General features: G+C 46.8%; 6 protein-coding genes across 6 annotated transcripts; 5 read left to right on the top strand and 1 right to left on the bottom strand.

The window, feature by feature from the left end:
• Nucleotides 1-155: 155 nt before the first annotated feature.
• Nucleotides 156-1,599, top strand: F4813DRAFT_386873 (terpenoid synthase; the record flags this gene model as incomplete). Its single annotated transcript, XM_049246477.1, has 4 exons — nt 156-582; nt 798-817; nt 881-1,134; nt 1,185-1,599. The coding sequence occupies 4 exons, from the start codon at nt 156-158 to the stop codon at nt 1,597-1,599; spliced, it is 1,116 nt and encodes a 371-aa protein (XP_049101968.1).
• A 391-nt stretch (nt 1,600-1,990) lies between these two features.
• Nucleotides 1,991-3,584, top strand: F4813DRAFT_350639 (uncharacterized protein). Its single transcript, XM_049242321.1, has 3 exons — nt 1,991-2,346; nt 2,414-2,527; nt 2,595-3,584. Exons 1-3 carry the CDS (start codon nt 2,124-2,126, stop codon nt 2,993-2,995), a joined length of 738 nt encoding a protein of 245 aa, XP_049101967.1. The 5' UTR covers nt 1,991-2,123; the 3' UTR covers nt 2,996-3,584.
• A 634-nt stretch (nt 3,585-4,218) lies between these two features.
• On the top strand, nt 4,219-5,538 carry F4813DRAFT_386871 (uncharacterized protein; the record flags this gene model as incomplete). The annotated part of the gene is made up of 5 exons (XM_049246476.1): nt 4,219-4,348; nt 4,450-4,524; nt 4,587-4,885; nt 5,008-5,412; nt 5,467-5,538. The coding sequence occupies 5 exons, from the start codon at nt 4,219-4,221 to the stop codon at nt 5,536-5,538; spliced, it is 981 nt and encodes a 326-aa protein (XP_049101966.1).
• Nucleotides 5,539-5,887: 349 nt separating this feature from the next.
• Nucleotides 5,888-9,733, top strand: F4813DRAFT_309969 (uncharacterized protein). Its single transcript, XM_049240869.1, has 2 exons — nt 5,888-8,544; nt 8,605-9,733. Exons 1-2 carry the CDS (start codon nt 6,044-6,046, stop codon nt 9,065-9,067), a joined length of 2,964 nt encoding a protein of 987 aa, XP_049101965.1. The 5' UTR covers nt 5,888-6,043; the 3' UTR covers nt 9,068-9,733.
• F4813DRAFT_386869 (HIT domain-containing protein) lies at nt 9,443-10,425 on the bottom strand (the record flags this gene model as incomplete). The annotated part of the gene is made up of 3 exons (XM_049246475.1): nt 9,443-9,620; nt 9,765-10,189; nt 10,369-10,425. 3 exons carry the CDS (start codon nt 10,423-10,425, stop codon nt 9,443-9,445), a joined length of 660 nt encoding a protein of 219 aa, XP_049101964.1.
• A 1,320-nt stretch (nt 10,426-11,745) lies between these two features.
• On the top strand, nt 11,746-13,991 carry F4813DRAFT_309860 (MFS general substrate transporter). Its single transcript, XM_049240868.1, has 2 exons — nt 11,746-12,824; nt 12,900-13,991. Exons 1-2 carry the CDS (start codon nt 12,284-12,286, stop codon nt 13,817-13,819), a joined length of 1,461 nt encoding a protein of 486 aa, XP_049101963.1. The 5' UTR covers nt 11,746-12,283; the 3' UTR covers nt 13,820-13,991.
• The last annotated feature ends 7 nt before the right edge of the window (nt 13,992-13,998 follow it).

Here is a 13,998-nt window from a genome sequence, read left to right as displayed (position 1 = left end):
GACAGCCTAGTTATAATGCCCGTTTAGACCATTAGAGGAACGAAGCTCGAATATATTATACCACTACGGATACAAGGTATATAAAGCTACCACTTCTACTCATATTATCTCTCAGCCAGTCCGATATCTATTACTCACTCCCAACGAAGTACAGCATGCGACCTATAACCTGTTCATTCGATCCCGTCGGGATACCATTCACTTCAGACACCAAATACGAAAGTTTCGAGTTCTTAAAGGAAGGAATTTCTAACACTGTTTCTGGTCTCGAAAATTGCGATGTTTTTGATCCGCGCTCTGTAGGAGTTCCATGGCCAACATTAATACCTGCAGTAGCACAGTGCAAGTATTGGAGAGAAGCAGAGGAGGTAGCAGAAGCCCTAATGCATCAGATTGTCTCTGCGGCACCAGGGCAACAAGGGTCTTTGCCAACAGAGTTTACCAATTCGAGTTTGAAAGGGGCCAAGCAACGGGAACTCCTCGATACCTGTGTTACGGCAGCAATAAACATGTTTCCTGCAGCGAACTTGGCTCGGGCGAAACTAATGGTTAAAGCAACCTTGCTTACTTTCATGCACGACGGTAAGATATTCCCATTTCTTGAGAGTAACCATTTCTTTGGGTATCTCTTCTTACAATATCTTCCCTGGGAAAGAACGCGATCCATTAAAAACCACACAATGCTCTCTCATGCATTAAACACGTGGTCTCCAGTGATAGATACTTAATGGTATACTATTAATCAGTATTTTTCAGTATTTTGAATCAATGCCAGTGGTACTAACAGGATTTTGCAGATGTCGTTGAATCCACAGAGGTATATATATGATACTGCCATGCAACTTCGCCTCTGGGCATTACCTACTAACGCTCGACATAGCAATCTACAATCATCGATGATGCTCTCGCCGACATTGTTGGCCAAGAAGAAAAGGGTACAGAGATCTTGTGTAAAAACAACATATTCAAAGAATTTACACTGGAATGCATACAAGAGGACCCCGTTGTCGGGCCACTATTCGTGAAGGGCATATTGAGCTGGGTACAACATACACGCGATAACCTGCCCGGATCCATGACATTTAAGTCTTTAAACGACTATATTGACTACCGCATTGGCGACTTAGGTGTCGAGTAAGTTTCCTCGTTAGAATCAACGCGCGACAGTGCTGAACTATCCATAGCTTTTGCAATGCAGCTATAATGTTGTCATGCGAGATTTTCGTCTCTCCGTCCGAAATGGAGCCTCTTGCAACCTTACACCACCTGTACATGACACACTTCTCATTAGCAAACGACTTATACTCGTACGATAAGGAGGTCTACGCTATGAAAAACAATGGCGCTGCACTGATCAACGGCGTCAGAGTTCTAGAACTTCTTCTCAATACTTCGCCTCGAGCAGCGAAGGTCCTTCTCCGAGCATATCTATGGGACCTCGAGTTTCAAATCAACGAAGAGCTTGCACGGCTCTCGCACTGCGGTCTTTCTTGTAACCAGTGGCGATTTGCTCGTGGAATGGTAGAAGTGATTGCAGGAAACCTATTTTACTCCGCGACCTGTTTGCGGTACGCAAAACCGTCGTTGAAAGGGATATAAGATACACTGGAGTTGAGACTAGGAAAGCAGCAACAGGTAGCTGGACCAAATATAGACTATAGAGCATAGAATATAGAGTGTAGAATAAAACATTCTGATATAAAGCCAAAAGTTGCCAACCTACTTACTATCCCGTTTGCCGGGATATAGGGGATTTTCAACCCTTGTCTCTACGCCATATACAACACTTTTAAACTTGGCTTTCTTGTTGCTTATTATTCGCTTAGGTAGTCAATGAATGGTATATTTCGACTTCCATCGATATTGAATAATCCAACGAGTGCAACTCTAGATTATTCATAGGCCCCGCTACCTCCTAGGTTAGACCCAACCCGGAACGGAGCGTCGTAGAATTTCCTTTTTAGGTAAATTCGACATTGCCTAATAAGCCCCAAACGATTTATCACTCCACGCCGTTCCCATTATCAGCTGTTATCGTTCGTGTTCTTGTCTCGCGACTTTATGCTTAGAGCGCATTCTGAACTAATCGTTAGCCTCTTCAAAATCTCGCGCGAGTTTCCACCATGGCATCCACCAAGGAAAACGATAACGAGGAAGAGCAAGCGTTCCTTCAACCTGGGGCGCCCCAGGAAGATGTTGCTTGGTCTCGGGAAGGACGAGGTCCTCGCAAGGCAACACGATACCTGCGACTCGCACTAGAGATTGCAATGGCAGTCATCATAATTCTACTATTGGGCAATATAGTTTACCAACGAATAGATGGCAAACAAACTCCAGTTCCGAATTGTACCTATGCTCCCCTTCGCAGTATAACTTGATAGCGACAAGACCCTGATTGTTCACATGCTTGAAGTTCCCCGAAAGACATACACATTCCTCCCGGATGCTAAATACGTACGCGACGACATGCTCTTCGACGAGCATGACACCCTCCATACTCTTCACAACTGGATACCGCTAAGCGCAGGTACGTACGATCATGAATCAAGTATATGAATGGGGTCTGACTAGTTGACATTGATTGGCATCTATAGACGCCAGAGGCTACGTCCAGATTCCCGATTATGAAGTCTACGATATTCTCGGAAAGCCCCATACAGTAGCCATCAACCGGACGTCTGACGGACCCGCATACATGATGTCAGTTTTTCACCAGCTTCATTGCTTGTCATATGTCGTCAAGCATTACCAGCAAGGATACGCCGGCGTCAAATTGACGGAAGAGGTAGCCCATCACTCGTCACACTGCTTCGACTATCTCCGCCAATCCATCATGTGTTCCGCGGATACCAACTTAGAGGGAGAGTCGGAATACGGCCCAGGCTGGGGATCGAAACACGAATGCGCCGATTACGATGCTGTGCTAACTTGGGCAAATAAGCATTCGGCGATGAAATGGAGGAATGGCCTTCTCCCGGACGATGCTGTACTCTAATTAAATTAGTTGGTCCTTGATTTGGGCGAATTGTATATATGATCATCAAGGTACATACCCTCCTATTATACAAACTGCATGCGCTAGCAAAGGGACAGGGGCAGGAAGCATATATCGACAGAGCTGTGTAATATTGTAGTAGTGTAGCAGAGGGCTATTGTAGAAATGTACAAGGTGCTATTCAAGTAGCAACTTAAAGGCTGCTGATACATCTGCTGGCATCTGCCGGTTGCTAGGCAGCGTGGTGCATCCGAAGTTGACTTAAATAGTTCTTTAGGCAAACACTCTGCCATCCCTTATCAGATGCTGCAAACCCAACACGGCCGTGGTCAAGCGGTTATTTGAAGAAGGGTGATGAAATAATTCTACGACGAGTTTTTCGTAGGGCATAGGTTCGAATCATTGTCAGGGCGGCAGTAAGGCCAACTGTTCAGGTCAAATGACAATGGTTCGAATTCTGGGACCCGAGCTTTTTTGTCCCCTTTTATCTTTTATTTTATTTTCTTGCTCCTTCCTACTCCTTTTTTATGACAAAAAGATATTCCAAACCTGAATAGAAAACGCGAAATGTCTTAGAACCCTAACCCAATATATAGCATATGCATTTACATTTTGATACAGTTTATGACAACTATTAAAAGGCCATTATGTACTTCTCAATATTTAATATTGCACTCTCATCCATGTCTGAGAACTTTAAGACGGAAGCCCGCCCAAAACATACTCTCATGATAATATTCTAACGCACATGGCTATTTTATTCGAGATTTAACTTTATCATAGTCTATAGACAGGAGGCAACATGTGTTACCTTTAGCTCATATCAGAGACATGTTTGATCTCGGGGACTCATTCATATATTTATGTGATCACACTGTTTAAAGTTATGTTTCATACTAATGTTGAATAATATAAGGGAAAGGTGATGAAAAAGTCTAGGCAGTGAGGTTCTGAATAGGTGAAACTCGACGTGTCATATATCACCATACGAATTCGGGAGTAATAACAAAAGGAGGAGGAAATTAAAAGATGTATCCATTTAAGCGAATATACATACAAGCGCAATAGAATATTGCCAACACTTTGTCGATCAGGCAGTGGTTTATGTTGATTGTAACAGACCGACTTGTTTTCTTACCAAATCACCACATTTGGTATTCTTTATATCCAAGGTCGCAACAAATGCCTAGCCAATCATCCATACCTTCATATTTATAGCGAATATGAACATTGAGCCTAATTGTATCATAAGCGCCGAGAGCTATGAGAAGTTCGGGCTCAACCACCAACGCCGTGACACCAACCAAAGCGTCCAAGATTTCATTGATCACGATCACGGTCTTATGAGTAAAGGTATGTGGGGTCTACATCGCCGCGCTAAGATCCACATCAACTCTAACTCACCTTATATGCTGTGTATCAGAGATATACGGAGGATCTTAAATATAATATAGGCATTGGAGAAGATGAACCTCCAGGAGAGAACATAAGACAAGTATTCTGTCAATTACGCGGCCCGGAGACAGGATGTAGGTAGCTCTACAGCCGAAGATCACTCAATATTCAGGACTGACAATCAACTATCCTGCAGATCTCTCACGGAATAAATTCAAGCACTTATTTGAGAGAATATTACCTACCCCATCTTCAGGCGTCGAGGTACTGCTCTTTGATATCTTTAGTTGGCATGCGTTCTTCCCCTTCCCACCAACGTGTACCACCTCAGGAGAATTCTGTATAGATGAAGATGCTTTCACTCGCGCTGTCTGTCAGCTGGTGTGGACTTATTCGCCACACCATAGTGCGCATATGCGGGAGGGGAGGGCGCCTACCACGGTGTTATCACCGGAAATTGGGGGCCACATTTCAGCTGGCTCGTTTCAGCCCGCGGTACCGATGTCAACGATTACATGAGATGACTATTCCGGAGCCTTGCTATTCCAAACAATACAAAAACAGGCATTGAAATAACAATTCTGGTTCCTAGGTTCTTGATGTACCAATCGCGGCAGGACGAGCCGTATTCTGGAGATGATTCTGAGGACGAGGATCTGCAACAGGTCGTTATCGTCGAGAAAGAGAGTGAGCGAACGATAGATATCCAAGATGTTATCTCAGAATGTCCCCCTGATCACCATACCATGGTAGGAGACCCGTTACGAGAAGGCTACAAGCTTGCCTTACCCTTTCTTCCACATCGTCCATACGATCTAACTGACCTTCACGTCCCAACAATAAAGGTTCTGAGTCTCTTCCCCTTGCTCTACGCCGAGGACGACTCGGACGAGGAAAATGAACTAGTCTCCGAAGAAGATAATGAGCCAGACATTGGAGCTGATTTTATTACCTCGATCGAGCGACTGGGTACCGAAGAACTTAGCTGGGAAATATTCAACACCATGTTGAATGAGCATGCGGTAAGCTATCCCTTATTAGTATTCGAATGCTATGTTGCTAAGTTTTTTCAATAGGAAGTTATCGTAGATACTTTAGCGCGAATTTTCTCGATACTCAAAGCTCCATTAGATGGACCTATAGTATGATATTATGAGCTCGAATAGATATGAATATTTCAACATATTTAGGTAGGTAGGTAGATAGGTAGGTAGATAGATACCTAAGATAGGAGGTTTAGTTAGGTAGTTCCATAAAGACACCAACATTTCTATACTGATATAACGGGGTATCCTACAAACCGCGTAAGACCTACATGTATGTACTTACCCCACCAATACATGTAATTCAATCCAGCAGGATATGGACATAGGTACCTTATGTAGCTATGTATGTAGTGTTGCATTAGTGCATATACCTAGGTACTTGTCACATACGTTAATTACCCAAGCCCCACCAAACGCGTGTTAGGACGCGTTCGCGCGTCTTCAATTTACATTCACATTCACATTCACATTCACATTCACATTCACATTTTATACCTACCCTGTACAACTGTACAAGGGCCAATTTTAATACGGTACGTCCAAGCAACAAGACACATTGGTGACCTCAAAGCTATCAATTCTAGAGAACTGAATTGGCCTGTCAAAAATGATATCTGCTTCGTCTCCCGTTATATATCCAGCTAGCTCCTCCCCGGTGGCAGCGGCAAAGCGCACGAAACCACATCCTGATCCGAATCCTCGATCCCGTGCGAAAAGTGGCTTCCTCGTTGACGATGACTCCGACGATGAGGATATGCTGCAAGAGCCAGCAACTAAAAGACGGATGCTTAGTAGCCCTAGTGACCAAGCAGCCATAGAGTACACCGAGCCGTCTTCACCTCCGTCAACAATTCCCAATCTTGACCTTAAGAAAGTTAGTTCGGTACCTCCCGAGACCGTTTCACAGCCGAGCCAAGACGTCAATAGGAGCCAGCCCTCTATAACGAGCACGTTGTTCCAATCGAACAATGTACCCTCCATATTTGACCGATTTGCCTCTCGTCAAGCGCAAAGCACATTTAAGATTACTACCTGTTCAGGTAATATAGTCAACGTCAAGCAGAAGAAGGCTGGTGCTGGTGTGTCTTATGAAAGGATAGTTGCCGCGCGTTCGAAAACGAAAGAGGGTCGAGCAAAGAAGAGTTACTATGGCATCGAGATCCACGAGATAATAGAGGCTGCTTCCAAGGAACTCACCAACACGACCTCGGGTTCTAATACCGTACCGGATCAGCCAATGACTTCCGTGGAAGCTATCAAGAAACCGAAGAAGACACTCTTGTGGACTGAAAAATACCGAGCGAGGAACTTTACGGACTTGGTGGGCGATGACCTTACGAACCGGCAAGTCTTACGCTGGCTAAAAAGATGGGATCCGATAGTTTTTCCGGGAACAGCAAAATCGAGGACTGCTACGAGACGACTGGGCGCAAAAGCGGGAGCTGAAGAAGAAAAGCCGCACCGAAAAATTTTGATGCTCACTGGCCCTCCTGGACTGGGGAAAACTACGCTTGCTCATGTTTGCGCGAAGCAGGCAGGTTACGAAGTAGTGGAAATAAATGCCAGTGATGACCGCAGTCGAGATGTCGTTAAAAACCGGATTCGCACCAGTTTAGGAACGGAAAATGTTAAAACTGTGCAGCAAAATAAGCCCCAGGACGGGAAACAACAGAAAGTTGCACGACCCGTGTGCGTAATTGTTGACGAAGTTGATGGTGTCGTGACCGGTTCTGGTGGTTCTGGAGAAGGTGGATTTATTAAAGCCCTTATGGACCTGATTACTATCGGAGAGAAAAACGCATCCGGGCAAGATGACACTACTCAACAGTCAGGGCGTCGTAAAAAGAAAGGTGATGATTTCCGCCAAATGCGGCCTCTTATTCTAATCTGCAATGATATTTATCATCCGTCACTCAGGCCTCTACGACAGTCAAATCTAGCCGAGGTTATCCATGTTGGCAAACCTACTATTGACGCAGTTGTGACTCGCCTCAAGATGGTGTTCGAGAAAGAGGGTATTCCATGCGAAAAGGACGCCGCGCGAAAGCTATGTGAGGCAGCGTGGGGCATGAGCAATGGTATGGATGCAAAGAAGGGCGCAGAGAGCACAGCTGAGGGAGATCTACGAGGTATTATGGTCGTGGGCGAATGGGTTGCGGGCCGTGTCAGGTCTGCATCTCTCAAAGGTCCGCCGAGTTTAACACGACAATGGGTTGAACGGAATATTGTCCATGATCTGTCCCATGGCGGTGGTGGTGCGAGAGGCGTGGGGCGCGGTAACGTGAGGGATATCGTCACGCGCATCTTTCAAGATGGCGCTGGGTTCCCAAAGAGCAATGTACTCATTACGGCTCCCATCCCAAAACACCAAAGTGAACAGCCACAAGCACAGCTAGGATTCTCGGAACAGCAGAAGAAGTACGGAATGGAGCGCCTGAGAGAGATGGTCGAGACCAGCGGCGATGTGGACCGAGTAATGACGGAGGTCTTCCTAGACTATCCGAACCATGAGTTTAATGACGACTCATTCCTGTCTAAGCCGGACTGCGCTTACGAGTGGATGCATTTTCACGACGCATGTTCGTCTAGGTTGTTCGGAAGTCAAGACTGGGAGTTAGCCCCTTATCTTAGCCAACCTATTCTCGCATGCCACCATTTATTCGCAATGCCTATCCGGCGTGCCAATCTAGCTTACAACCAAAAGTGGGGTGGAGGTAATGCCGATGATGACGCTCCGCCGCTGCCTTTCTCAGGTCCGAGAGCAGACTTCGTCGCTCGCGAGACCGGGAAGGAGAACCGCGCAATACTCCAAGCAATGCAGGCTCAGCTACCGCCGACGCTCATGCGTTCTTTCCGCAGTGCTGAGGATATCGCTACAGACTTCCTTCCATATCTCATCCGCCTAGTGTCTCCGGATGTGAAACCTGTTGTCGTTGGGGGTAGTGGAGATCAACGGAGCACGGCAAGCGTCCGGAAGGACACAGAGAAGGCCATGGTAAAGCGAGCCGCTGATGTGCTAGCTGAAGTCGGTATCGAGCTTCAAAAGGGGAAGATAGAGAGCGAATCACCCTTTAGTAGAGGTCCGGAGTGGGTTTACCGCATGGAACCGTAAGTAAAACATTCTTCACGACGTCGGGTTTCCGGAATTGGTTACTAATAAATCTACAGCGACCTCGATGCCCTCGTCACTTTCGAAACATCTGCAGCCGTCATCCACGGTACACAAGCCCCGACACGCTACGCCGTGCGGCAGGTGCTAGACCAGGAATTACAGCTAGCTAAACTACAGCGGGAGAAGCTGGCCCGACAGGCGCGCTTCCGAGGCGGCGACCCGCATGGCGCGGCACCTGAGGACACCTCCTTTATATTCAACGACAACAAGGAGAATAAGACGTCGAAACTGCCGGGGTTGCCTATACTCGGCGTGAAGAAAGACTTCTTCGGACGCGTTATCGAGAACACAGATACTCGCGCTCTGAGGGAGACTGATGCCAGCGGTAGGCCTAGAAGCAGGGCCGCCGGAGAAGGGCAAGAAAAGGGCGAGGCTAAGATCTGGGTTACGTTTCACGAAGGCTTGAATAATGCCGTGAGAAAGCCTATATCGTTAGATGAACTGCTCAGGGGTTTGTGATAAGCACCTCATAATAGTGGTTGACGTGTAAATGACTTGGGGTCCTGGGGTCCTGGGGTATGGCATTGGCTGGGGGCATGCGTATGGTGTTCAGGTTATAAATGGCATTTTCATTGTTGAATGAAGCCTAGCGCTTGTTTTTAATGATTCACCCTTAATTGCTCTTGGTTTCGACAGGTTCGCTGTATCTCCGGCGGTGAGAAATAGAAGCTCGTATGGCTAGTAAATCCTGGATCGCATACTATGATATAATGCGTTCGTCATGAATCGTTCACTTGACATAGACATTATACATAAAATATAGCTCACCAATTATACACTAGATTAGAGTAAGGCGCACCCACGCTCAAACTACGGGACCCTTCACCAGGACAGTCATTGTCTAGGCTCCTCTCCCATCTGCTCCAATACATTCCGAAACACCTTCGCCTCGGCCTCCATCTCCTCCGCCGTCCGCGGGTGCCGCTCCGAATCTTCGATACTGGGGAAGCTTCCGCCGGGTTCAGGTCGCTTGCCCAGCTGCTGCTGGAGCTTCCTTAGTTCCCGATCCCATCTTCGGTTAGTTATCATTAGCATATATATAGGTAGTTATACACAAACTTCGTTTCAGCTTCTCACTTTCGGACTACAGGTTCTCTTCTCCCCTGTTTTTAGACAATAGGATAGAACAAGGGGGGAGTGCAGAACATAAACTTACAGCGCCCCGCCGACATTCCCGTCCTCCGCCGCCATCGACTCGTAGATCTGGTCGCCGGGGCCGGCTTGCTCCTTGGCGGTGGACCCGCGGATGCGCGGGATGACGTGGACGTGGACGTGCGAAACGGTCTGGCCGGCCTCGACGCCGTCCTGGATCGCGATGTTGAAGGACCCGGCCTCGGGGGTGCCGACGGCGTGGTCGTCGTGGTCGTCGTTGTTGTTGTTGCTTTGCTGCGAGGGAGATGTGAAGTAGTGCCGTGCTAGCATGCGCTGGACCCGCTGCACGGCTTGGAAGAGATCGGTGAGCTCGGGCGCGGTGAGCTCGGTTAACCGTTTGTGTGGCTGTCGCGGGCAGACCAGCACGTGTCCGGGTAATAGAGGCTTGAGGTTGACGAGGGCGAAAGAGTGCGGTGTTGTGAGGAAGACCTGGGCGTGGTTAGTTTGGTTTGGTTGGTAGAGAGGGTTATAATAAGTAGATGGTGTTTATTCATCTATCCGTCAAGATTCATCTCATTCTTATTTCTCTCATCCTGGACTTAGGTAGGCTATGTGTCTTTTCAAGCCAGAGCTACAATTCCGAAATAGTTATATGTAAGTTGACTTACCTGAGGCGTGACCTCAAACGGGCCAAAGTGAATTGGCCCGGCCGTCTGAGAACTCATGTTTCGTTTGTGAGCGATGTTTCTGAATATGAGATTGACTATCGAGATGCGATTTCGTTGCATGGCCTGGGTAATATAGAGTGTGCTATTGCTTAGCAGCCATGTTATATATAAAGCGTGTGGACTGCCCTGCGGTTAAACAAGGAACGCTTCAGATTCCAATTTCGTCTTGGCTTAAGTCTTACTACGATGAGGCGCAAAACTGCTGACTTGGAGAATGGTAATCAAGGGTTGGCAAACTGACCAGAACCGAGTGACGCTAAACGTGATGTTCGATTGAGTATAGCTCGGATAAATGCATCATACTCCTCATGAGGCAGATCGTCTAGACGCGAATAATTTAGTAGTACGATATATGGTTTACGCTGTACCCCGATAATGAAGTTTGTTTAGTAAACATCGTCATTGAACTTATCACGTCGTTAATTTAGATGCTTAAAGTTTGAATATCATATGTCATCTTCTTTAATGCCATCTTAGCACCATATCATTTTGCTAGGTTAGGTTAGATCGTTTATTATAAGTCCCAGGTATAATTACCTAAGCAGTAATAAGTCTTCAAGTTATATGTGTCTTCTGCTTTATTTAAACGACTTGGAACTAACACAACAACACGATCACTAACACTAATAGTAAAAAAACGCGTGGATGTCAATTTATTAGCATCGATAAGTATTTATATTTTCATGTGATTATATATTGTCTTATCTATGTTCCAGTGTGCCATTATCCCAGGCATACACATTTTCAATCGAATGAATGTCTATGACAAGCACATCTTATATCCGTACAAATAAGAGCTGATCACCGTTTACCGCTTACTAAACAATCACACTTTTAATGATTTATATGAGCACTATTACGAGATCTAAGCAAGCGTAATATATCACTCAATTAAATTAAAGACGGACGTGAAGATTTCCCCCCTATTGTCTTTAAACTAAAGACCTATCGCCTATCGCCTATACTTTCTGCTTTTATATGCGGTATGCATAAGTAATCCCAACCGTTGCTATTGGCGAGGTCGTATGGAAAACTAGGACTATGCTTCTCAGCTCGGTGGACCCGATGGCGACTTGCGAGGCCTAGCCAGGGATATTTTGTCTTTACCTGCCATCCAGTAAAATCCATGTATACCTACGTACTAAGTCCTCAAGGTTGGAGGTTTGCCACAATATAAATGTCAAACGCCGAGCATGGGCTATGCTTCGCATTTTACTCCATAAGTTGACATGACCTAGTCAGCTAAAAGTGTTGTTGGGACGACGTTCAATATCTCATTGGCCAATTCCGCGTCTGATTTTGTGGGGAGTTCGTGAAGCATCTTAGCTATCTAAGACATAGACTACCTATATACCGCATCCGTAGCGGTCACCTCATTGTAATTGACGAATAAGAAATAAGTACAGACCTAGCGGTCACCGTAGATCCCCGCGAGCCGCAAGGTGACAGTTACATACACCAATACGAGGACAGGAGGGCGCGGGAAGATCGGGGAAGTTGTGTAAGACGCGAAAGGGGACGGCGGAGTGGGTGGTATGATACTACCAACTAACAAGGAAACTTTTATGTAACGGTATTATTCCGAGTGGGCTCGTATGACATACGAACTCTTTATTAGTAGTTATAATGGAATTGTCTTTATCTTTCCCCAGATTCTCCCGCCGTATAATTGACAAGACTTGGACGGGATTCCTCTGCCGTTCCCAATTTTAACCTTCTTTCAACGTCGAAAGAGAGCCTCAAGCGTAAGGCAGAGAAGACGGCTATATCTTCAAAGAGTCTTGTTAATAAGTTAGCTCCGATTCGCTGTTCGTACTAAGAACCATATTGTAATTAGAGACGAGGGAGGTCATCCATGACCCTCACGCCACAGAATGCAGATGACAGCTGCCTCATAAATCAAACTGTCCCGACGGGGGTCATGTCACTTCCGTCGGAGTACCTTGACGAAAAGAAGCAACTTCCCAATACCAATTCCATATCTAATTCCGGCGAGGACAAGGAGAGCCAGAAGGGGCGTTCCCGTTCCATCGAGGATGCAACTGCGGCATCGCCATCGTCTTTATCGTTGGATGGGGACGACAGTAATAACGACGATAATTTTCCTGAAGGCGGCCTAGCGGCCTGGCTCGTAGTTTGTGGCTCCTTCTGCTCCATGCTTTGTCTGTTCGGTCTCATTAACTCGGTTGGCGTTTTTGAATCGTACTTCTCGACACACCAGCTTACCGGCTACAGCTCCTCAACTATCGGCTGGGTCTTTAGCGTATATCTATTCATCGTCTTTTTCTTTGGCGTCCAGGTCGGTCCTATTTTTGACAGGCACGGTCCCAGACTACTTATCGCCATCGGTAGCGTGTTAGTCATCGCCAGTCAGCTCATCCTAGGGTTATGTGAAGGTGAGTACCCCTATTTAGAACCCCTTATGTTTATCATATCTATTAGTAAAACATGTGCTAAATAATTGAAAATAGAATACTACCAGATCCTCCTCGCATACGCGGTCCTCGGGGGTATAGGGGGTGCTCTTCTCAACGTGCCTGCCTATGGAGTGATAGCACACTTCTTCAAGAGGCGTCGTGGCTTGGCTGTTGGTGTCGCTGCGACGGCGGGATCTGTCGGCGGAATTGTGTTCCCCCTCTTCCTCCAAGCTGTCATTCCAAAACTTGGCTTTGCATGGAGCACGAGGATCATCGGTTTCATACTGCTGTTCCTATCAGTCATAGCCAACCTCCTCGTGCGCTCCCGCCTACCCCCAAGTGCCCACCCAATACGCATCTTACCGGATTGGACCCTCTTCAAGGATGTCAAGTTCACTCTATGTTGCATCGGCGTCTGGTTTATGGAGTGGGGGATCTTTACCCCATTGGCGTACATCGTTTCGTACGCCGCAGCTCACGGCCAAGATGCCAACGATGCATACACCTTCCTCGCGATTCTTAACGCTGGGTCATTTTTCGGTCGATTCCTCCCCGGATTCCTAGCGGACCGCTTCGGCCGCTTCAATGTCATTACAATAACGAACGCGCTGTGTGTCGTCACTATCCTAGCTTTCTGGCTTCCTGCCGGTGATTCGCGTGCCTTGCTCATCGTGTTTGCCGTCACCTTCGGGTTCGTTTCCGGAAGCAATTTGGGTTTGTACCCCGTGTGTATCGGTCAGCTTTGCGACGCCCGTGATTATGGCCGCGTTTACTCTACGGCGGTTATGGTCGGCAGCTTCGGTACCCTAACCGCCCTCCCTATCGCCGGTGCACTTTTGGGGATCGGCAGCGACGAGCGTCAAGGCTGGTTGGCGCTGATTCTCTTTGCAGCGCTGTCGTATGCTATCTCAACGAGCTGCTTCCTTGGAGCTCGCGTATTGGCTGTTAGTTGGGGAGTAAAGGAAATCTATTGATGCTCTGGTACCAGTTTCACTGTAACCTGAGGATAGAATTAAAGGGAACATGCAAATGACCAGTTGGTTTCTCGGCATATTAAATTAGGCGCTTCGGGTAGATTGATGGAAGATAGCACTGGGTTTGGGATCGGGAGTTTTGTGCGAGACCGGTCCTATTCAAGCATATTCTATCGCCG

This window comes from Daldinia decipiens, assembly GCF_022478715.1.
Source record: "Daldinia decipiens strain CBS 113046 unplaced genomic scaffold F4813scaffold_7, whole genome shotgun sequence".
Taxonomy (NCBI): domain Eukaryota; kingdom Fungi; phylum Ascomycota; class Sordariomycetes; order Xylariales; family Hypoxylaceae; genus Daldinia; species Daldinia decipiens.
The sequence above is the reverse complement of the archived record's forward strand: the minus strand, read 5'-3'. Positions and strand labels throughout refer to the sequence as shown.

Coding starts and splice junctions, on each gene's coding strand:
- F4813DRAFT_350639 (XM_049242321.1), top strand. CDS start 2,124: ATGGCATCCACCAAGGAAAACGATAACGAGGAAGAGCAAGCGTTCCTT. Junction 2,347..2,413: donor ACAAACTCCAGTTCCGAATT/GTACCTATGCTC, acceptor ACATGCTTGAAG/TTCCCCGAAAGACATACACA. Junction 2,528..2,594: donor CTGGATACCGCTAAGCGCAG/GTACGTACGATC, acceptor TGGCATCTATAG/ACGCCAGAGGCTACGTCCAG.
- F4813DRAFT_309969 (XM_049240869.1), top strand. CDS start 6,044: ATGATATCTGCTTCGTCTCCCGTTATATATCCAGCTAGCTCCTCCCCG. Junction 8,545..8,604: donor TGGGTTTACCGCATGGAACC/GTAAGTAAAACA, acceptor ATAAATCTACAG/CGACCTCGATGCCCTCGTCA.
- F4813DRAFT_309860 (XM_049240868.1), top strand. CDS start 12,284: ATGACCCTCACGCCACAGAATGCAGATGACAGCTGCCTCATAAATCAA. Junction 12,825..12,899: donor CATCCTAGGGTTATGTGAAG/GTGAGTACCCCT, acceptor AATTGAAAATAG/AATACTACCAGATCCTCCTC.